The 23,276-nt window shown below is 44.4% G+C and overlaps 3 protein-coding genes across 12 annotated transcripts in view; 2 read left to right on the top strand and 1 right to left on the bottom strand.

Moving 5' to 3' along the window:
- Positions 1-7,829, top strand: part of LOC121616152 (inositol 1,4,5-trisphosphate receptor type 1) — a 70,105-nt gene extending 62,276 nt beyond the window's left edge. For all 10 annotated transcript variants that reach the window (XM_041950891.1, XM_041950883.1, XM_041950899.1 and 7 more), the window contains 4 exons: positions 661-826; positions 4,269-4,429; positions 5,306-5,467; positions 6,393-7,829. In XM_041950891.1, the coding sequence (XP_041806825.1) occupies positions 661-826; positions 4,269-4,429; positions 5,306-5,467; positions 6,393-6,479 (576 nt within the window). In that variant the 3' untranslated portion in view covers positions 6,480-7,829. The remainder of the gene's footprint in view (positions 1-660; positions 827-4,268; positions 4,430-5,305; positions 5,468-6,392) is intronic.
- Positions 7,830-10,661: 2,832 nt separating this feature from the next.
- LOC121617805 (class E basic helix-loop-helix protein 40-like) lies at positions 10,662-14,521 on the top strand. The gene is made up of 5 exons (XM_041953043.1): positions 10,662-11,072; positions 11,212-11,275; positions 11,515-11,622; positions 12,066-12,189; positions 12,439-14,521. The coding sequence occupies exons 1-5, from the start codon at positions 11,002-11,004 to the stop codon at positions 13,350-13,352; spliced, it is 1,281 nt and encodes a 426-aa protein (XP_041808977.1). The 5' UTR covers positions 10,662-11,001; the 3' UTR covers positions 13,353-14,521.
- Positions 14,522-16,340: 1,819 nt separating this feature from the next.
- Positions 16,341-21,017, bottom strand: ttll3 (tubulin tyrosine ligase-like family, member 3). The gene is made up of 12 exons (XM_041945867.1): positions 21,002-21,017; positions 20,781-20,899; positions 20,508-20,667; positions 20,115-20,170; positions 19,812-19,940; positions 19,591-19,705; positions 19,333-19,413; positions 19,006-19,186; positions 18,486-18,634; positions 17,870-18,113; positions 17,258-17,693; positions 16,341-17,135 (listed from the first exon to the last, which is right to left on the bottom strand). Exons 1-12 carry the CDS (start codon positions 21,015-21,017, stop codon positions 16,341-16,343), a joined length of 2,481 nt encoding a protein of 826 aa, XP_041801801.1.
- Between the last annotated feature and the right edge of the window lie 2,259 nt (positions 21,018-23,276).

Here is a 23,276-nt window from a genome sequence, read left to right as displayed (position 1 = left end):
AATAAGTGTGATTTTTGTGACTGCATCAGACTGGTGGCCACTGCAGGGTATTCCCCCTCCGCAGAATGCATTCAGGCACGAGATGGCCATGTTACTTTAAAGAGCAATGACTTCAAAAGGAAAATGAGCGAATGAAACTGCACTTGCAGTATGTTGGCACTGAAGTTTATTGTAGCGCCATTAGCTTATGCTATAAAACAGACATTTGTCCTCTGTGTTGCCAAGGCTACTTAAACTGTGTCCTGCCTACAGAGACAGGCTGCGCTGGGTTGACCTGACGGCTTTCTGCCGTCTCTGTTACTGTAGCATCTGGCAGGTTTTACCTGTGGTCTTGTGTTTCCGTTAACATCCATGATGACGAAGGTTGATCTCGTTTCAAACTCAGAACATCATCCCCAACATGTTTACATAAAGACTTGCCATTTAGGTCATACATTTAAATGGGCCAATCTTTCTAGACCAGTCCCCCACAATACAGACTCCTCTTAAATTTGCTCTTGATCGCTTGTGAAAATACAATTAACAGTTAGGGTACTATGGTTATCATTTTTAATCACTATGTCTGCACAGGCAGTGGCAGCACCGTACAGAAGTCACTGTTGTACACCCTTTGGATGACCCTAACTCCACATGTGACCTGGTTTCGTGTTCCTTTCCCAGGAGCCACTGTTTGCAGCCAGAGTGATATATGACTTGCTGTTCTTCTTCATGGTCATCATCATTGTCCTCAACCTCATCTTTGGTGTTATCATTGACACCTTCGCTGACCTGAGGAGTGAAAAACAGAAGAAAGAAGAAGTCCTGAAGACCACCTGCTTCATCTGCGGTGAGACTCCTCTGCTGATCCGTGGAGTGGTTGTATGCTCCCTCATTTTTGTTTGCTCATTTGTTTCAGTGAAACTATTAGCTGTTTAATCAATTTGACAATTCATATAAAATTTACTTCAATTTGAATAATTGATCAACAGTGTCAAGGAAGCTGAAAAGGTAGACATTTTTAGGTTCCAGCCTCTTCAGTGTGAGCACCGGCAGCTTTTGTGTTTTTAACTGTTCAGATAAAATAAGCAACTGGAGGAAGACAACTTGAGCTTGACGGAACATTCAAACCTCTTGCTTTCTGGTGACAAGATTGCTTCTCTAATCATAAGGGCACCCTGCCAGCCTGGTAGGACTTTGCTCTGTTGTTGGAAGGGCTCTCATTCATTCTCAGCCATCTAGGTCATGGTTATCAAAGGAGAGTTGAATCAAGGGCAGCTGGACTTGGTTGTAGATACTTGCAAACATTTGGCCTCTTATCAAAGGGGCTTCCTCAGTTGTAACTGGCTGGTGGGGAGTCTGGTATTTAACCTCTCTGTGGTCCTTGTCAAATTCATTGACACCATCTGCTTTGTTGGTCCTCCTGGCTGCTGCTGCGACAGTCGCTGGAGTCACCTGAGGCCAAACGACAGTCACTGGAGTTGTCACATGAGGAAACTAAACAAAGCTAAACCGCCATTAAACAAACTCGTGGCTCAGCACAGGAGGACCTGCTCCTCAGCAGTTTGCCCACGCCTGAAAGAAAGTCATCCGAGGACAACAACATACATATTTGAGATATGGAGGACAGGTGGTTTGAAAGAGGAGGCTATCTACGTCGAAGCTGAGAAACCATCCCTCAGCAGAGAAGAAGGTCATGATATCACTTATCCCCGGACCTACAATACTGTCCTATGGTCCCCTCCAAGGAGATTTAACAACTATTTACAGTTGGACTCGTGACAGCCTTAACGACTGACAATTGGCCTCAGGTGATTCCAACAACTCAAACAACAGCCATTACACAGCCAGGAGCACTATGAAACCAGGTATCAAATGGTATCACGACCCCACAGAGGTTGAATACCTGGCGCCCCCCACCAGCCAGTTAGAACTGAAGAAGCCCCTCAGATGAGAGACGAAAGTAACTGCAACCACGTAAAGCTGCCCTACATTCAACCCTCCTTGGGAAGAGACTGTGTAACTGTTTCAGACAGTGCGTCATTAGTAGTCTTCCACAATCCATCCCATGCCACTTGGTTAGTTCCCAAATTCCCCTCTGAGAATGTTTGATTCTTGGTGTCGTTTTGGTTTCTGGTAAGTGCGACTTAAGGTGTATGCAGTTCGTTGCAGTCCCCCCCCCCCCCCCCCCCCCCCCCCCCCTTTTCACTTCGCTGTCGTTCCAAAGAAGGCTGAGTCATGAGAGCTTCCTGCCACTGCTCTGCTCGCCTCCATAATTCATTTCTGTCTCACACGCACACACATCTTCTCCCACTCACAAACTTAATTTTCATACCATATGTTTTGTGCGACTCTCCGGATTACCGGTGCTCTGTCCCTCCCTGTGTGGCCTCATCTGCATTTCCTTATATGCACATGTACACATGTGCGAGTGCCTAAATAAGCACATGCTGCCGAGCGTGTGTGCCGCCGTGCAGTATACGTGCGCGTGAGCCCAGCAGTGCATGCCGTACGTGAGCATGTGTGTGCCTGCGTATGTTGGGTCAGGCAATCAGGACAAGTGGTAAGCATATGGAAGGGGAACAGTATTATGTCACCCAGCCTGCCATCAGCTCTGACTCACTCATGTTAAAGAAGGCCAGGCCACAGGGGGAGCTGCCGTCTCTATGGTTTCCAGACGGACCACGAGGGAACAGGAGATGCAGAGATTAGGAGCTGACCTCCACGGGCTTAAGTGGCTCTGCATCCACCAGCTTGGTTTTATAAGCCATCGATCTTTCTCTCAGTCTTATACTAGTTTTTAAATCATTGGGTCTGTTGCCAATGATTGATTTACGTCGTGTACTTCCTGTGCAGGTTGGCTGATTTTTACCTGTAGCTGGAAGGAATCAGACTCAACCTCGCAACCGCACTCTCCATCTTGTATAGGAAATGGAAAAGAGTCATTTTTTGACTGTTAGCTGCTGACTGAATATGTTAAAGGTCCTCTCTAGAGCGCTGTTTGCATTTGTTTTCACGTTATGGATTACTGAACATGTCATCCTCTATTTAACATTAATGAGAATTTCCCCCAGCACCTAACATGTCTCTAAATATATAGTCTGCCCCTGCTCATTTAAATCTAGGCCCCCAAGGTTATCCTCTTATCAGTAACATTACTGCACAGCCAGCAGTTCCCTTTAGCATATATATAGAAAATGTGTGTTTTAAACACTTTAAGGGAATGTGAGATTTATTATTTTAAGCTTCTGAATATTTATTCATAAGGGCCAAAGTCATTCCAGTTGAATCGATGTTATAGATGAGACAAATCTTTTTTCTAAAGGCAGAAACGCCTGATATGTTGCAAGACTCTGGAGTTGCTCCAATCCACGTGACCAGCTCGACTAGCAGAATATGTGTGAATCAAACTGATTGGAGTTTATTTTCCATTTATTTTTCAGTGAAATTACATATTTGTGTAGAATTCACTTCAAAGGTGTGAAGGCCAGCACACAGACCACATTTAGTCGATGTTTTTGCTTGTCAAATCCACCTAGAAAATCCCCAAAGCCGACCAGTCCCTGATGTTCTCCTCTTTCATTTCTGTCTGCAAGGTACCGCAAAACAAAAAATGTGCTGTTTCATGTCCGTCATGGACACAGCAGCAGCTCCACTCATCTGACAGCCCGTCATGGCCGATGCTTCACTTCTCAGAGCTTTAACCTACAATTTAGTTTTGTGTGCGCCCTGCTTCTGTATTCTGCTTTTTGTTGAGATGAGATAAAACTTTATTTATCCCCAGCCGGGGAAATTTGGGCATTACAGCAGCATGTAATAGCAGTGGGCAGAAAAATAGCAGCAGAGATAGAGAACATTTGAAAAAAAAATGAAAATACAAAATACAAGCAAAATGAAATGTTGAAAAATTTTCTAAAAAAAATATCTAAAAAATACATATTGCGAGAAAAACAGTTGGAGCTGCTGTAACAGGCTGCCACTCCTGCGGCGCCATCAGGATATATTAGTTTTAAAAGTCACACAGTATCTCCTTATTGCCACCTTCCAAACTCAAGGTACAGGCAATAATTCCTCTAAATGTGACTCATATTATTGAGATCTTTTATATAAGTCATTTTTTTCTCAGGTATCTCTTGCAAAAGAGGCTTTCACATCAATGAGACTTCCTGAATGCATTCATTTAACTAACCCACTATTTTCTTCCCACAGAAAGAGAAACTAGCTGTTTTGTTTTTTCCTAAACATACTGTAACATTGCAGCATAAGTAGTGTGTGTTATCGCCCCTCCACAGGCCTGGAGCGGGACAAGTTTGACAACAAGACGGTGACTTTTGAGGAGCACATCAAAGAGGAGCACAACATGTGGCACTACCTGTTCTTTATTGTGCTGGTGAAAGTTAAAGATTCCACTGAATACACAGGCCCCGAGAGCTACGTGGCTGAGATGATCAAGGTAAGTAAGAAGCGCAGGCACGCCCATAAAACACTCATCCACCTCCTCAGATGATTGCGCAGGCCTACTTCTTATAAATGGGTTACATTTGGTATTAGACCACGCCGCCTTGGGGGTAATAGTGCTCCACATGCTGCATGAAATCAGGAGCAGCGGGGTTGTTGACGTCTGTAGGGAACATATATGGTCAAAGACACGTTTTTCTGCAGAGAAATGTTCGTCACTTCACCATTCTGTGGAATTAGTGTGTGGCTTGGCTGCTCTCCTAGACTACAGTCTGGGAAGCAATCCTGAAATGAGACAGTGGCATGATCGGCTTTGCCCTTTTTGTTTTTGGTGCAGTAACTATAATCCAATAGAGTTCATCAGGTTTTGCTACTGAGTCAGACTTTTAAACATGTACCAGCATGATGCACACACCTTAATACAGTAATGTGTTCCTGTTTTCTAATCTCAACTGACAGATATACCAGCCGTGCACATTAATGACACAAACAGACTCGGTATACAAACAGGAAGCCGGTGGACTTAGACAGCACATGAGTTGCAGTCTAACCCTAAAACTGATCAAAGCGTGATAAGGAATCGTCGGTCAGTTCACTGGTATTTCCATTATAGCTCACGCTGAGATCATTTATGCTACATTGTTGCCTTGCAGTAATAATATCATGCAAGTGTTTCTTCCAACAACAGGTTGTAGACTGGTGTTAGGTGGAGTTCACATTAAAGCTCTTGATTGCCAAACAGCACCAGCTTCCTGTTGAAATTACCAATACTTTTGTGACATAGCACTTTATTAACTCCACGCAAATATCAACACTTCTGAATAAAATGGAAAAAAAAAGGTCAGCAGCTGATGTGCTTGGTCGACCACAGGAGCACAACCTGGACTGGTTCCCACGGATGCGGGCCATGTCGCTGGTGAGCAGCGATGCGGAGGGGGAGCAGAATGAAATCAGGAACCTGCAGGAGAAGCTGGAGTCCACCATGAGGCTGGTGGCCAACCTGTCTGGACAGCTGACAGAGCTCAAGGAGCAGGTATATCATGTGACTGCAAATCATGCACTCTCTCATTTGGCTGATTTCTTTTTGTTTCGCCTTCACTTGAACGGGATGCTGCAGATTTTCAGACAGTTCTCAACGTTTCGCCATTGGGAAGTTATTGACAAACCTGCACCCTAGGTGTTACTTGTTTTTATGAACAGTAGCATGGGAACAGTTGCTGGGGATTGGTTGCTTACAGTTGTACAATCCCCATGAAGGAACTGGTGACTCAGACCACTTAAGCTTTAGTGTATTAGTGTATTCTGCTGTTCTGTCTCTTCCATGAATGAGTTTGTTCATGCACAGGTTAAAAAAGCACAATACTATAAATGTATATGTGTAATATGTCATTAGTAACGGACACAGTGTTGCCCATGTGGCTTAAAAGAATAGTTCTACACATGTGTTCTTTGTTTGGCAAGAGCTCGACAACATGATTATTACCACTCTGATGTCTGTACAGCAAATGTGAAGCAACAGCCAGCAAAGTTAGCTTAGCGTAGCATAAAGATTGGAAACAAGGGGAAACAGCTAGCCTGGCTCTGTCTGACAGCACAGAACAGCCCAACCAGCAGCCCTAAAGCTCATTAATTGACAAGTTATTTCTTGTTTCATCCACACAAAAACTGAAGCGTAAACATGTCAAGTTGTGGCTTTACAGGGGGTTAGGTGCCAGACTATTTCTTGGCCAGACGCTGCAACTTCCTGAGTCAAGAACAACATAACCCCCCTGAAAACCACAACATGTCATTTTTACGCTGTTTTTGTGTGTTTCAAACCCTGCATTGTTTGCATCCGTGTTTGCACGCTCCAGCACATGCAGTGTGCAGAATTTAAGTTGCACTACGGTTTTATGAAGCCATGCCACATTACACAGGTGACCGCTGATGGAAATTGTTCTATTTGTTTCCCTGTGCAGATGACAGAGCAGAGGAAGCAGAAGCAACGAATTGGTCTTCTTGGTCACCCCCCGCACATGAACATCAATCCCCAGCAGCCTGCCTGATGGCCCTTGGAGGCCATTTTTACTTGTGCCTGAGCACTCCTGACTGTGTACCACACATTAGACAGGAGAATGCCAAAACATGCCGGTCTCCCTTATGTATGTAGGTCAATATCTGACTGTATACTTCACCAGATGCTCCTAAAATAAGTGTTTCTACAACATGTGTGCTTCTGAGTGTCTGCGTGAAGTGGAAGTTATCTGAGTACGTTACTCATGGTCTGTAGTGTGGATGTGTCCGTGTGGGTGGAGTGTGCACCAAGTGCCTCGGGAACTGAGAAGCCAGTCCTGTAGGTTCAGGAGATGAAACACTGACTTCAGCTTTACAACCCTGAATGCCTTCTGCATCGTACCGCGCCAACAGCATGCCAAAGTTCAGCCGTTGTTCCTGAGGGAGTATTCCTCTCAAGTGGCCTTGTGTTGAGGTTTTAATCCTCAGTGTTGCACCAGCAAGCTCAGGTCACATGTGGATTTGAAGGCTTGTTTGAACTGACACGTTATTTAATTTGTCTGACAGCAGTGGGAAGACTTAATGATATGCAATGTCTAAATAAGAATGAACTATTTTTGGGAACTGGTATTTTCTTTTTATATCTGAAATTATACTCTTTTATTTAAAATAAGGAGACAAAAAACATCTGTAAACAGTCCTGAGGAAGTCGCTGACGTTTCTTAATGCTGTTATAAAACCTATACAGTGTTTTGTGTTGTTTTTTATCTTGAGGGCAAGCATTCGTTATCACTTTCAGAATTCTTTGCAATCTCAAATGGAGGTTCTGCTCGTTCCAGGACACTTAAGATAAAGAAATCTTTTGGAAAGACATTGAAACTTGTGGTGAAGAGAAATAATATTGTTACAACCTTTTCCAGAACTATTATTACGAATAAGGAGCCACATAAAACCCACTAGGGAAGAAAGAGCAAATCATGTGACTGCTTCACTGTGAAGCCACTTCCATGTCCAGGCTTCATGTATGGAGTCACATTGTAGAACCAGACTTTTAGGATTTTGGGAGAAACCTTAAATTAGATTCATTATTCTTCTCTGCACTGAATTATTTAACCGTCCTTTCATTCATTTAGTCCTAAAGCACTGATATTTTCTGTAGCACACAAACGATTGTTATGTTTTGCTTGGTCACTTTGTAAAAGATCCACAAGAGAATGACTGTTTGAGTGTTTGGGTGTATGTGAGAAAAAGAAAAAGAAGGACTAATAGATGTCATTTGGAGTGCTGCTTGACCAAACTGAACTTTTATACTAATAGATGGTTTGTGTCTAAATTGTACATTCCATTCTTGGAGTCTATTTAAATAAACAAGTGTGTAAAATAATGTGTTGGTGAGTGTTGAGCAGTGTCTGCATTAGTGTGGAAGTGGAGGCTAGAACATACGTGAGACTGACAGTAATGAGGATGTTGGTATTTTTCCTGAAGTGTGTCTTATTATCTGTGTAATTGCTGATTCGTTGACCACTCGAGTGGTGCCATTGCTCTGAAGTGCTGCAGTCAGATGAATGAATAGCCTCACAGAGAAGTAAAGTTGGGGATTTGCCAGCAGATGAACTCTGAATCTTATCTGTGGTCCTCTACAAATGAGGAAGTGCTCTTATCTTACAACCACATTGCGTGAGGAAATATGTTAGCATGTTGAGCACATCCAGGGCTGGCACATAGCTTTAATTCGACTTTTTGGGATTTTATATAGACTTTTGAAATTGTTGAACTGCCTTTTTAGTTAGATTTTATGAAGACAATACATTATAAACATAGTTTATGATATATTGTATATATAAAGTATATGTAAAGTTTACCAGCATACATCTTAATTTTTTTCTGACTATGTGCTGAAAAGAATAAAGAGCCAAATGTCTTTTCTAAAATATTAACCAAGAATGTTTGAGATCTAGTGGGCTAAAACAAAGTTACCATTATCAGGATTTTGAATTAAAAAAATCAAATTCCCTGTTAAATTGTGTTACATTTGCCTAGATTATCTTCAAGGGGCTTTCCGTCATTGTTATTTAATTAGAGCTGAATCACTGGGACCTTTGTTATGGTCATTTTGTAATTACTGAGTCCTCTAGCCCATCCGATTTCTATTGAATTCACTACATTCAAGGAATTTTCTAAAAGACCTTTAGTCAAACTAACAGACGAGGTCGTGGGATTTGAGTCTTTTAAAGCTGTCAGTAAGAATGAAGACTCTGACAGAGGCCGCTTTTATGAAACTATGAAAAATGTGTTTAATCGTGGTTGCCATGTATCAGCTGCTACTTTCTGTACTTATTTTTTTCAGATAAGTTAGATGAATGGATGAACTAGCTCCTATTAGCACAAAGGAAAGTCATGAAAATCAGCCTTTACATTCAATATTTAACTCAAGTGAAGTTGTGAAAACATCTAAACAGGACATCAAGCTCAACGATGTATTTCTGGTTAAAATACATATACAAGGTACTGTCTGCTTTTCCAAAGACCTTCAAAACGTGTCAGGGAAGTTTTTGCCTTATTGAAGAGTTTGTGCAGCCTTGTGAGTCTCGCCTGGCTTGTGGGTCTGGATTTGTTCCTGTCTTGAAAAGAAGCATTTAAAATCAGTTGTTTTGCTGAATGGGATTTCCAGGCAAAAATCCTGAGAGACGTCTGGTCAAATGGGGGGAAAACAAAAACTGGAGGGAAGAAGAGAAAATGTTACAGCTTTTCTCCAATCACATCATAATTCTTACTGTGATAGATATAATTGCTTGCAGCTCCTTTCCCGCTTCATAAGGAAACCATTAATCCGCACTGACTTGAACTATCAGAGGAGCAAATGATGGATTTTTGTGGGACTGATGACACAGTTCATGGACTAGCACATCGACGAGTGTGAAATGAAGCCACACTTTCTGTTGACATGTGACATCCTGCTGAATTAGCGTGATCATCTTTCATTATAGGTCATTAAAACCTAATAGACCTGTAACAGTCTTATTGAGCGCCCATCTAATTGTGCATTGAGTTTGTGAGGACATAATCAAAGCCTCTCCCTGTAAAAAAAAAAAAAAAAAAAAAAAAAAAGTATGTGGTATTCAGTGCTGAGTTTAAAGACTTATTTTAGCTTTAACATTACTTTAGGCCTGTTTTCTATGTGTCTAAGGAGGTGAGACACATTACAGCAATCACGATCATTCAAGTGCTAATGTCTTTATGCGCCGTTTTATTTGCTATGAGCTACTCGTTTCACGAAAATCTGCAGCGCAGAAGGGATTGCTGGTGTGATCTGTGCTTCTAGCCTGCAGCAGACAGGTGCAGCTGCCGTGTGCTGGATGTGCCCCGCGCGCTCAGCAGGCTCTCGGGGCCATGAGGAGATCAACGTGACAGCCGACACCGCCTCATGACAACAAACACGGACTCCACCACGCACAGGTGCACGTGGTTCTCCCGCCATGGCCGTGCTGTCGGTACTGGAGCGCACCTGGAGATCGATCTCTATATCGCTGATATCGACACCGCAGAATGTTGTCAATAATAATAATAATAATAATAATAATAATAATAATAATCGTATTATTGTTATAAACTATTAACAATTATAAAAAATATACAATTTTAATATTATTATTGTTGTTGTTGTTGTATTGTTACTATTATTATTTCTATTATTATCATTAACTGAAAAGTAAAAATTATTAGGTTTAGGCTGCTATTGTTTCTAAAGAAATGTTTGTGAATATAAAACCATAAACATGAGTGCAGAGCTGTAAAACTGCATCATAAACACGCATGAAGCGCTCAGTTAAAAGTGGTCTCGCTGTACTTGGTGACAGTCTGTGGCATCACTGCCGCACAACAGTCCTGGAGGATATTATTTATGCCAATGACCGCGATAGTATTTTAAATGTGTTAATTGTTTTTATTTTTATTGTGTTTTATTTATGTACCCTGCCCGCTCGCCTCTCGTGCCCCAGGCCTGTTGAACTCCTGCACTGGGTCTCTGCCAGCACGTTCCCCGAGCCGTTGCGAGCTCAGCCTTGTTTCCATACACTTCAGCATGGTGGTACACGGGATCCGACACGCGCCGCCCCCCGCTCTGACGTGCGCCGCCGTCCGCCCACTGAGGCCGCTCATCGCTAGAAAGTGGGCCGTCCCTCCGCCGAGGACACAGCGCCGTTTAACACGTGAGCCTCATGTGACAGAGGTAGGTCAGGCTGAGCGGAGAGTCAGAGGGTTTATTTAACTCGTCGCTCCGTCCTCCCCCACTTTCCCAACGCGCCATCAAGAGGGTTGCCTTCCTTCTGCGGCGGGACCACGGCGTGGAAATCGCAGGGACTCACTTAAAACGAAATACTCTTCATATCAGCAAGACTCGTTTTAAACAAAGAATTCAATACGATTTTTTTCGCCCAAAAAAAGCATTTTAGTGCATTTCACTAAGTACTGCTTTACAACTTCTTTTTTTTCGTCGCGCGTAAATAAATGCGTATTTATCTGTGAGCGCACTGGAGAAGTAGCTCGACTTTTGACTGCGTAACTGGAGTAAAACGAATGGAGCGAATCCCAAGCGCGCAGCCACCTCCTCTCTCCAAACACCAGGCGGATCTGTCAGACGTGCAGGGGTAAGTTAGACTTTCAGCACACTGTGTTGCCTTTCCCTCAAATGCGCTCCATATATTATTTATTTTTTTCCTGCCGCTTCACCACAGCATGACCTCACACCTGTTCTCACTTCTTCTTTTTTTTTCTTTATTTCTGTAGGATGGATTTCCCGATGTATGTTTATAAACCCCGACGAGGAATGAAGAGAGGAGAGGAAAGCAAGGTCGGTTTTCATTTTGTTTGCAGCCGACTTGTTAACTTATAAGAGCTTTTATGAAAGGGTGTGACCTTAAAGGGAGGAATTGGTCTGGCTGTAGTTCTGTAGTCCCATAAAAGGTTGACCTAATTTGCTATGACATAACTGCTGGAGTCCTCCCTGTCGGTGTGGCTGCCTCTGATCACGTAGAGCTGTGCGCTCTCAAATCAGCCGAACTAACCCAACGATGGCTTTTATCCTTGCAGGAAACGTACAAGCTGCCTCACAGACTCATTGAGAAGAAAAGGCGTGACCGGATAAACGAGTGCATCGCTCAGCTGAAAGATTTATTACCGGAGCACCTGAAACTCACGGTAAGTTCATGATGCAGCCGGCGGGGATAATGGGATCCTCTGTGTTGAGTGGCATGCACCATCGAGTGGCTGTTCAGTGGTATTACATCATGTGCGTCGAGTGCGTCAGCAGTCAGTGAATGGCAGCTCTTACTTAAGAGGATGTCATGTTTCATCGTTTAAACTGGGGGATTTAAAATAATTCACTTCAGTTTGACACACAATCAAATGCAATTGTAATATAATTAATAATCCAGAAAGCATATTAAAAATAGGATTTATATAATCCCATATCATATTCAGCATTTCGTACAGATTATTTTTGGCCTCGTCGTCGCTGCTGTAGAGCTCTGGTGGCAGGACAGCCAAGATCATGTGTACATGGGTGGTGAAGCTTAGTGTGTGTGTATGTGTGTGTCTTACATAAGAGGTGAGGATGTGCTGACTGTGTGTGTTTGTTACAGACTCTGGGCCATCTGGAGAAGGCTGTGGTTTTAGAGCTGACGCTCAAGCATGTGAAAGCCCTCACCTCTCTTCTGGAGCAACAGCAGCAGAAGATCCTGGCCCTTCAGAACGGCATGCAAATCGGTGAGCTGCAGATCACTTACACACACACACACACACACACACACAAACACTCAAATGTGCATGGGGTAGAGGATGGTTTTGTTTGGCAGAATGCAAATTGCCTAGATGAATGCACAATGACAGGGTAATGCAGCCAAATAAGTGACAAATATAGCTGCAGCTGTTTGGAAAGAGACCAAAAGTCAGCGTTGCTGCGTCCACGTCACATTGCAGAAATTCTGACTGTGCAATATCTCGTTGTGTTTACAGAGCAGCCTCCTGTCAGTCAGGAGAAGTCAGAGGAGATGTTCCGCTCTGGTTTCCACATGTGTGCCAAGGAGATTCTTCAGTATCTGGCCGATCACGATACTGACGGAGACTTCACACCGTCCCATGTGATCAATCACCTGCACAAGTTGGCTGCAGAGGTGTTGCAAAGTCCGGTCCGACCCCGCACCCCTCTCAGCCCTCGACCTGAGGAAATCCCTGCCTACCACCAGCACCAACCTCACAAGGAGATGCCCGCCGGCCTTCCCCCCAAACCCAGCGAAGGCTATCGGAGGAACTGTGTGCCCGTCATCCAGCGGGCATACGCTCCACCCAGCAGCGAGCAGAGTGGCAGTGATACGGATACAGACAGCGGCTATGGGGGAGAGCTGGAGAAGGCAGAATCTGGGGCGCCGCAGGGACGTCCAGATTACTACGGTCAGGAGAGCCAGCTGAAGCGAGCGCTGGGCGAGAGGCAGAGCTCCGGCATCAAGCATGAGGATGACGAGCCGCGCCACAAGCGACCCCGGGTGGAGTCGTCTGAAGATGAGCTGCTCTCAGGTGGAGAATCGTCGTCGTCCTCGAGTGGTTATGGTAGTTATATGAGCGTATCCCCCAACCATCCACCTCCTCCACATCCCCTCTGCATGCCTTTCTACCTCATTCCACCTTCTGCTGCAGCCTATCTGCCAATGCTGGAGAAATGCTGGTACCCCGGGGCCGTACCCATGCTCTACCCTGGCGTGGGAGGCGCTTCATCCGCTATGCCCAGCGAAAGACCGCCTCCACCTCAGCTAGTGTTGTCTCCCAGGGGAGGCTCTCCAGCCCCAGCCATATCTCAGACCCCCATGGACTCCCCTGCCCTCCTTCAGGCATTAAAGCAGGTACCACCCCTCAACCTGGAAACCAAAGACTAAGAAATAGGAGAACGGGAGTGAAGAGAGGATCCTGTTCTAGTACCCAGAGGCAGAGACAGTAGTCGGAATGAGACAAGACTGAGCCTTTCCATAATCCATCCTCGTTCCCTCCCTCTGCTCCTCCATCTGGAGGTCAAACAGCAAACGAGAGAACTTGTAGAAATGATAAAGAAGAGATGGAGGGGAAAGCAGCGTCCGTCCACACTGGGAGGATGCAAAGCTCTGGTTGAATGTTAAATCTTCAGTGATATTACTCAATGCAAATGTATCATATATACTGGACCTGCCCTGCACACACACACAAACACGCACGTGCACACACACGCACTTGGTTGAATGTAAAGAAAGAAATGTTTTAGATGCTGCTGTTAAAGTATAAACGCCAATGACACTGATGCATCTCACTTGTAGCTGTTGCAATAGAGACACGCCATCTTTGTACTTTAGAAAGTGTTGCCTCAAATGTTAGCGGTAACATTTCACCCAGAGTTTGTCGCCTAAATCCTGTTGGTCACTGAAAATACCCTTCAAACCAGACACTATGATGACTGGCACCATTAAGTACAAGGGTTTCCTTAAGTGTGTACAGACAAGAGAAAGGGTACACCCGATGCATGGATGAAGGAACGGGCCACCACATGACCACACTGAATGAGAAGTCTTGTTTTTCATTAACAAACAGACAGTTTAGATGGATTTTCTGTAATTATTGTTCATAGACTTCTTGTACATTTCTATTTTTGATACCTGTTCTCGCACTCTGTCCGTCCGGAGAGATAGAAGGTGGGCAGAGTGTGGACAATTGTACGCTGTGTACTCAGAAACTGTGTACATACTGTAGCACTGTGCTGGACCTGGTCTGCATACTCAACATCTGTTTCTGCTCAAGTCAAACCTGGTGTTTGTTCTTGCTGTTGCCTTTTACTTGTGAAAAGCTGATAAATCTCAGATGCTTATTCTCTGTACTACGTAAGAATACTGGAGTCAAAGGAGCGAGGAGGAGAGAAGTGAATGTAAAAGTTTTACCAGAAGACTAGTTTTGTATAGAAAGAGGTACTTGAGATTTTATATTTTGGGACCTACATGAAAGATGTTTGATGTACATATTTTGTCTATAAATGTTGATATACATTATATAAGTGTATTAATAAAGTATTTTTTTTCCCGTGGAAAAACGCCTTGGCTGTATGAATATGAGTGTGTGTGTGTGTGAAAACATCTAGCAATGAAACACAATCTGTCCAGTTTTAGTTTCTTTGCAGCGCCACAACACTCATGTCACAGGGAACACTTATGTAATGGCAGATCTGTCGCCAGGCTCTCCTGCTGGTTAACCGTCTGTGCCCACGAATACAACAAGTGAGCACACACAAGTGTAAACAGTTTCGTTTCATCTCCTGACGCAATAATCAGGATCCATCTGCACCTCGTCAACAGCCCTGACAGGGAGACATGTGTCTTACTGGCTGCATGATTCGATATGAAATGCCGTTATCGCAGAAGCGTGGCATCTCTCTCGATGTTTATGCCGTGCAGACTGGAGAAGTACAGCAAAAGACGTAGACGCATAAATCCCCACAATCACTTATTGCCACAATCTGATCCAGATATCAGCGTTTGCATTTCAGCACAGGCCCAGCGTCGCTGCTCAACATCACCAACTCTTCAACCATGCTATTATTGTTTCCGCTGTCATTTCAGAGCTCTAGGAGTGTTGTTTCATTGCATATCTGGTTCTGTTTGTCCAAACTGAAGTCATAAGTCCATGACCCTGCATCCTAAATGTCATTAGTTCCTCCTAAACTGATTATCTTTAAATTCATTTCCTTTCTTTTCTTTAAGGAGGAGTTCCATGCCTTATTGCTGTCATGAGATTCAGTTTGTAAGATGATCTTAGAGGTGTGGCTTTACCATTATTTCAGCCAGTTTAATCATAGTTAAATAATGGTTTTAACACTCATCTCAGTAGTTGGGTCCTGGAGGCTTACTAGTTAAGATGCTTACCATACAAACACAATATCTCCAGTTTGACTTTTGCTGCACGTCATGGCCACCTCTCCTTCCCTCACTGTTTCCTGTCTGTGTCTATTTCTGTCAATCTGACCAATTAAGTGCAAAAATGCTCCCAAAAACCTTCTTTCAGTTTGAGAATTTCAGGAGTTTATTATTTTAGCCATTTAGTTTAGGCAAACGCTCAAACTTATGTAGTTCCTTTAAAGGAAACTGCAGACAATAAATTACATGTATTTAGTGAATGTGTGTTCAGCCTTTTCATGGGGGCTGATGCAGCTCTCTCCAGTGCTCTGAAACATTAAGTTTACAAGCTATTTTTACATTTTGACTTTATGTTTATAAAAAGTCTGACAGAGCAGGCAAACCAGGTGTTTGTACAACATCTGGATAAGGACTACCAAGTCTTTCCTATTTAATTCCTTCTCTTGCAGAGGCTTTGGCTTGACAATGCAGTGAGATCATTGAGTATTTACTGCCACCTGCTGGGGACTTAAAACACCTGCATCCTGCTGGTAACATTAATAGCAAGCTGATTACTTCCTGCAAAATTTGGATCAGTGATATTTTCTTCATATAATTTATTTGATTGCATTATTTTTGTTTGATTGTTTTAATATAAATTAGGCACAATATTCACTGCTGCTGCATTCAAGACATATCCATAAAACGTACATACAGTTCAGTCAGCCAAAATAAGATTCAAATTCAAACGTACCACTGATATATATGATAAGTGTGACACTTACACTCCAAATATATAAGATTGGTAAAAGGACTAATATCCGCCTTGGTGTTGCATATCTAAAGCCCCTTTGTGAATGATTTGAAAATGTCTCACTTCAAAAATCTGACGGCATCAGAATATTTCGTCTGATGCTACAATCACATAATAATCCACACATAGGGGCTCATTAGGCTCCAACCCACTGAAGTCTAAATTAATAACAATGTTGTTCCTGACAAAACCTCTTTCTACTATTTGCTTTCTATCTTCTTAACACTGCCCGGGCACTCTCCTTTATATTTGGCTATGCCTTGCCTTTGAGGGCAGAGGAATAACTGAGGCCTGTGGACACTGGGGTGAAAGGACATGTTTGGATTGCGACAGGACGTGGTTCCAGCCACAATCTTTGGTCGCAAGCTTAAGACCTCCAGGGAAGGAAGGGGACCCCGGAGTGAAGGAAAGACCCAGGTAGAAGTCCTGTGTTTAGGCTCAAAAGCTGTCCTGGGAGGGAATGATGTGGAGATGTGCGCCCCATGGCCTGAGATGGGCTGAGATTTACAATGTGACATGCTGTGAGAGGGGCTGAGGGAAAAGGAAAGGCTCCGTGGGACCAGAGTTACTCCATTGGCACCGAGGCTCAAACCCAAACATCGCGCTTTCCTCTGAGGTTCAGGTTGTACCGCCAAAGACTGTTCAGATACCAAACTGCGACAGGACCTGTGAACACGGGACATATTCTGAGTTTCAGCTTTCCTCTCGCATTCCCTCTTAGAAGATGTTGATGTCAGTTGCCTCCTTTTCTCCCCAACAGCTCGGTTCTCCTTGCCTGAATGACGAAAAGCAGAGACTGCAGAGGACCTTTGACCTGGTGGTTTGTGATGTGCACTTTCAACCTCTTCTGACGATGGCTCTTCTGAGGGGAACTGGATGGTGAGAGGTGGGTTAGGAATAACAGTGTGTCTACGAAGTAGAGGCCTGGATCGCCTTATGGGGGCTCCTTCCACCAGCAGGTTCACTCCCACATACTGAGGAACTTCAACTGCAGCCTGGGAGGGCGATAAAGTCAAACACAAATAAATATTATCAGTATCGCACCTGTTATCCAGTGGAGTTCCCCTGGAAATGAACACCTATTGCTTGTGGGCACGGTGTGTAAACATATTCCTACCTGTTTATAGATTAGCTGGAAGCCTCCTGTGTAAGCACTGGGATCAGCCCGATGGTCGAGCACAACCCTCAGTGTGTCCAGCTGCACAGCAGGGCAGAGGCGAGCAGTCACAGCGGTGGAACAGGCCATAGTCGGACTGGCATTGATCTCCAGGAGCCAAGGCCTCAGATCTCTGCCCAACATAAAGTCGGCTCCATAGAGCTCAAAGCTTGCCTTGCGTTGCTCCACCAGGTCCTGGGCTGTCTGCAGGGCACGGACCACTGCTTCCTGCATGCCTGGGACCACCACTGACCCCCACTCTGCCCCGCGGCCCTGCCGCTGCAGAAAAGCCCTAAACTGAGAGCAGGACCACATATTGTCCTCAGGCACTCCTGGATGGCGGTCACAGGACCGCTGGAAGTGCTTCTGGATGGAGTTGTTGCACAGGTGGACTGAGCTGAGGAAAATAACAAAGGCGACGGAGGTAAGTATTAAATGTGCTTTGAATAAGATGGGTACATTTAGTCTTACTTGCACTGTTAATCAGTCCTTCCACAAAGCATTTAGATAAAGTACAAGCATCAGTATAAGTATATAAACTGTTTTTGTTATTTGTCTGTCCCGCTATCTGACCTGTCCAGAGTTTTTGTTGAGTAGGGCTGGGTGGAGAAGCGCAGGTAGCACTCTCTGTAGAACCAGACAGTCAGAGGGTTCCAGTCCGTGACAAGGAACCACTGACGGAGGTCAAACTTGGTGCCATGAACCAGCAGTGGACGTTCCAGGTACTTCTGGACCACCCACTTACTCTCCTTTGTCAGGGCTCTGTCACTGTCCACGAGAGCCAATATCTCACCCAAGCGATCCATGCACATAATACCTGGGTGGTTGGTGTGACACAGAGAAGAAAAAAGCCACCAAAAGTGTGTGAAACTAATCAAAACTGCATTATTGACTGCAGCAATTTGAGAGAACGAGGTGTTTCTGATAGCAGGCTAACACTCCTTTATCATACTGCAGCTGAGGGAATTACAATATTATCATCATATATATGTATATTATTATATTTTTCCAATTAAATGTAGAAAAAGGAACCATTAGGAACATCTGCATGTCACACCTCATGTTGCAACCATAATATTCACAGCACAAAAAAACATATTATGTATTATTCAATAGAACTGTAGGTGCTGTGTATAAAGAGAATAGATACTGTAACTGTTATCTTTTTTACTCCAAATGAAAGCCTCACCTCGTCCTCTCGACTTGGCTCCTGGTTTGATGATCCAGATGTTATTTAGGCCGTCTGTGTCCAGCTGAGGGCAAACCTCCTGCAGTCTAATTAACATGGCCTGGCAGCGCTCCACAAACACACTGCTGCCCCTGATCGATGCACCTTCACTGCACAAAACATGAGACTCGCAGACTGAGTTTATTACTGTACAGGTTCATCATGTGTTACTATTACGCTTCATTCCAGAAAGTTATTGTAATGGTTATTCGCAGTCTCAAAGATCGCTTACAGTAATTATGTGAGTAGGTATACTGTATGTTCATGGTGTAAGCAAAAGTAGCTAATGAATATTATAAAACAATTTCTGAGCGTGGTTACGTGTTGAACACTGTCCTCACCCTCAACTTTCAGATCCATTACAAGAGTTTTTAATGACCTATGTTCATTTGATAAACTGACCTGGACTGTCAGTACTGTAGATGAATTTGAAACTGAATTGAATTTGCAAACCCAGGAAGCTCCCAGAAAACATACGCACTGCACAACCAGGTAGTAGTCTTGCAGAAACTCTGCCCACTGCTGTTCCTCCACTGTGGGATGTGTTTCTACAGTTACATCAATGTCGCTGTGCTCTAAAACACTTAGAAACTCTTCACACACATGCAAAGCCATGTCGATCAGTCCTGGACCGACAAACTGGTGCTCCACATTATCCAACTCTGCAGAGAGAAAAAGGTTGGCATTATGGAAATTGTTGCATTCTCCTTGTCCCACACTTCCTGTCATGGTGTCAAAGGTGCATTTTTAAACATTTTTTTGCATTCATTACCATCAGAGGGACTGTTTTTGGCTTTTTGTCCCTGGCCCTCTGCTCCTTCACTCCTCCATCTACTCATTTCAACCACATGCTGCAGCAGGCTGGTGCACGCTGTCCTCCTGAAATCCTCTTCATTGTTATAACAGGGCATATTGAGAGAGACAGGGCATGTAGTGTTGTTTAAGATGGTCATAGATCAGTAATAAAACAGTTAGAATGTGACAAGTCCATTTATAACCTCCCTTTTACACTTCATGCATCTCTCATCCAGGTATGCTTTTGTGTTAACAGATCCATAAAACAGACCGATGAATGCATGCTTCTCATCCTCTGCACCGAGCCTGTAGCATCTTGGGAAGAAGGTGTCGGGATCTGCTGTATCAAACCACTGAAGGTTACGCAGATTCACACAGAGCCCCACCTGAAAGAAACAGAAATATTTGCAATGCAGATACAGAGTACTAGTTAACGTATGGGCAAAGTTGAGCAACCTGCATTTTTGCTTAGAAACCCTTTAGAGATGAGACCTTGGTAGTAAACGTTCCAGCATTTGCGTAGTGATTGGTCATGTGGTCATGACGTAAGGAGCGACAGTCGATGTCATCCCGACGTGTTGTCCAGTAGAAATGTGTCACTTCATTTCGGACCAGGCGAGACTGGAAGAGGTTGAGGAAAAGTGAGGTCAGCGAGCTGACTGAGCTATAACGCACAGCACAGTGAAGAAAAGGACACCTGGAAACGATGTAACGTGAGAAATGCAATAATAGCACATCCTCATTGTCTTCAGACTGTGCAAGATGTCAGTATCACGTTGGTTCACTTTGTCTTACCATGAGGTCGTACTTGTCATCAAGGTTCTCCTCTTTCTCGCCTTCATCCACTCTCTCTGTAAAGAGATGAGTAAAGTGTGTGTGTGTGTGCGTGCATGCATGCCTGTGTGTGTGCACGCAGGCTTTCATGTGTAGAGGGGTGTGTTAAAAGGGTAGGGGTATGTGACATGGCACACATTGTATCATTTAAAAGGTCTGGGGGTATACATCTATCCTGCTATCCATCTAAACTAGTGCTCCAATTCCATTTATGCCAACCCCTCCCGCATTTTTAGCTTTGACAGTTGGGGTAAATATTACCGACCTCTATTTCAGACAAAATTCCAATCACCCAATGAACTAACAGAGGGTTTAAGACTAGAGACATTGTGATCATAAGATCCATTGTCTCACCACCACTGACATCACCATCCTCACCATCCTCCTCCTCATCGCCGTGGCTATGAGGTGCTCTCTGGGCAGGATGGGGCAAACGACGTTCTACCCACCCTCTGGCCCATAAGGCAGCACGGATCACAGGGTAGGGTCCCTGCACCGAAAACACTTTCCTCAGCTGAGAATGAGCAGAAGAGAGGTAGAAAGAGTCAAACGGGACACACAGCACATGAAGGGATGGTGGGGGTGTGTGCAGCGGTGTTGTGAAGTCTGGCCTGCACACATGCTCACCCTGACTGCTTTCTCCACCAGCGTCTTTGCTGCCTTCAGCCTGTCTGGCTTGATCGCGGGCAGGCATGGCACACTGCGGCGTAATCTCACCTCCGCTGGAGCCACTGTGGATGGTAACGCTGAGACAAATTGCTTGATCAAATTTCAATATCAAGCAACTGTGTGCACACGCATCGTGCACGTATTTGTGCAATTGTATGCACAGGTGTCTATTCCCTTACCTGGCATTTGTTGCATGTTCCTTTTTTTATGGTTCTGTCTTCAGCTGCTCGACATACAGCACTCAGCTCTCTGGGACCAGAAATATGGTCAACAGCGTGATTTGCACATCATCACATTATAGAACATGAAATTATACACACTTATATTAATCACAACTTAACATTTTAGATAGATAGATAGATAGATAGATAGATAGATAGATAGATAGATAGATAGATAGATAGATAGATAGATACTACTGTAGCTACTGAAGGATATAAAATGGGTCAAGCATGCATCTAAATCTGGACAGAGCTCACTGTCATAGCTTCTCCTTTACATTTTCTCATGCGCAAAAAGGCGCACGCACAAAAAAATCAAAAAGGATGTCTACTGTGGAAAAACATCCACAACAGGCTATACCCACGATGAACGAGCGTGGACTTGCGCACCAACTCCCTGAATGTATTTCATCTATGACAACACGTGGATAAAAACGGTTCCATCTCAACCACGAACAGGAGAGATTTAACGCCAAACACGGTGATAAAGACCTGTTGTTGTCCTCTCCTTGGGGACCCGACCGCTCTGCTAACAGACCCGCTCGCTCCTGCTCCCCCTCATGCTCCCGCAGACCGTTCCTATAACAACCGTGCATGCTCCCGCTGAATGTTTGCAAGTTGCCATAACAGCCAGGAGAAAGAGGACGCCGTGCAGGTCGAGGAGAAGTCCACGCGCTGTAGCCATGCGTTGAAGACAGTGGATCACTTGTCTGACGCTATCGGTTGCAGTGTGGCTTACTCGTGCAAGCGACGTGCACAAGAACCACGAAAACAGCAACGGCACGCCGGTCGCGCGGACGTATCCTATTGCGCTCTGAACTCGGCGCTCAGGAAACTGAACTAGCTGAGGAGGTTCAACCTGCTGAGCTTAATCCAATCAAGTGTCAGTTTGACAATGTGGCGGGTCGTCACTCTCATATTTGTTGTGATCTGTGTGTGAAGAGGTCATGCAGAGGCCAGTGTGGAGGCAAAACACTGATTCTCGTTTTACCATTTGCTTCTTTTTCAGCATGAGCGACCATCTGCAGACAGTGCCTGTCCCGCAGCTTCAATAATAAGCCTTTATTGCGGTCAGATATGTGCACACGAGCCTTAAGCCATGTGCATGGATTATAACAGACATACAGGCCATCGTGCTTTGGCAGTACTTTACCTTCCCACAAGGTGGCAGCCGAGGCTCTCCTGTGCGTTCTAACGCGTGCGCTCATGTGGCTGTCCCTGTCGTCTCCCCTCAGCTCACGAGCTCAATGCGAACTTTTTCATCCATGTTACACTACAGGAGTCTGTGTCACCATTTAGGACAGAGAGATATCATCTACAGTTAATCATCCATGTGATTAGGCACAGAATTCTTCTGTGGGTGAAAGCAGCTACTTAACTGCACTTAAGTGCTTAATAACATAAACCTCAGAAATTGAAATTATTATTTAATATAACATAAAGACATGCTTTGCTATTAATATTTCTCTTCTTCTATTCAAGAAAGCAAAATGTAGGTGGATTGTTACAAGTATTTTTTTAATTGTGGTATTTCTGCTTTAGGATAAAACTTCCACCATTCTGTCTTTCCACCAAAGACAATAAATGAGTAAAGACAAGAAATGATAAGAGAACATAAAGTTTTCTCTGAGATTTGGAGAAAAGACAATTCAAAGTCAGAGTGGTGACATATGTCGGTGCATATTCAGTCGTTGTACTGATTTTAAAATCTTAAGTGGCCATGAAAAGTAAAAAGGAAGCAGCAGCTGAAGAATTCACTTGTCCTGCACATCTCAGCAGCAGAAACACGAGAAGCTGCCAAACTGGACATTGTATAGAGTGACGTCGCCCAGTAAGCTTATAATAGTCTCCGCTTTATTGTGTTGGGCAGCAGCGGTGCGTCGCAGCCCGTTGTGCGCCCCTGCGCTCTGATTGGCTGAAGCTGCAGTGATGCTCGCTGCATCCTGCTCCCACAGCCAGGGCAGGAGGGAGGGGAGCTGGAAGCGGCGGCCGGGAAATCACCATAACACACGGGGGGGCCGCAAAAATGATCATTTTCACCGTTTCCCCCATCTGGAAGGGATGTTTACACTCAACATGTCTGCAGAAACAGAAATAGCTGCTGTCACCAGCTCGTGACCGCTTCTCCGAAACGTCCCGACACAGCGCCGCGAGGCTGAGCAGCCCCTGAGAAAGTCTCACCTTTGCACCCCATCAACGCTCAGCAGGTTAACCCAAAGGCCACGAGCATGCC

Source organism: Chelmon rostratus, chromosome 2, assembly GCF_017976325.1.
Source record: "Chelmon rostratus isolate fCheRos1 chromosome 2, fCheRos1.pri, whole genome shotgun sequence".
Classification (NCBI taxonomy): domain Eukaryota; kingdom Metazoa; phylum Chordata; class Actinopteri; order Chaetodontiformes; family Chaetodontidae; genus Chelmon; species Chelmon rostratus.
The sequence above is the reverse complement of the archived record's forward strand: the minus strand, read 5'-3'. Positions and strand labels throughout refer to the sequence as shown.

Excerpts from the sequence above, each read along its gene's own strand:
- LOC121617805 (XM_041953043.1), top strand. The coding sequence starts at position 11,002 with ATGGAGCGAATCCCAAGCGCGCAGCCACCTCCTCTCTCCAAACACCAG. Across the intron at positions 11,623-12,065 it reads CGGAGCACCTGAAACTCACG|ACTCTGGGCCATCTGGAGAA; the intron begins GTAAGTTCATGA and ends TGTTTGTTACAG. Across the intron at positions 12,190-12,438 it reads TCAGAACGGCATGCAAATCG|AGCAGCCTCCTGTCAGTCAG; the intron begins GTGAGCTGCAGA and ends TTGTGTTTACAG.
- ttll3 (XM_041945867.1), bottom strand. Across the intron at positions 19,187-19,332 it reads GAGGAGTGAAGGAGCAGAGG|AGTTGGATAATGTGGAGCAC; the intron begins GCCAGGGACAAA and ends TTCTCTCTGCAG. Across the intron at positions 18,635-19,005 it reads GACTACTACCTGGTTGTGCA|TGAAGGTGCATCGATCAGGG; the intron begins GTGCGTATGTTT and ends TGTTTTGTGCAG.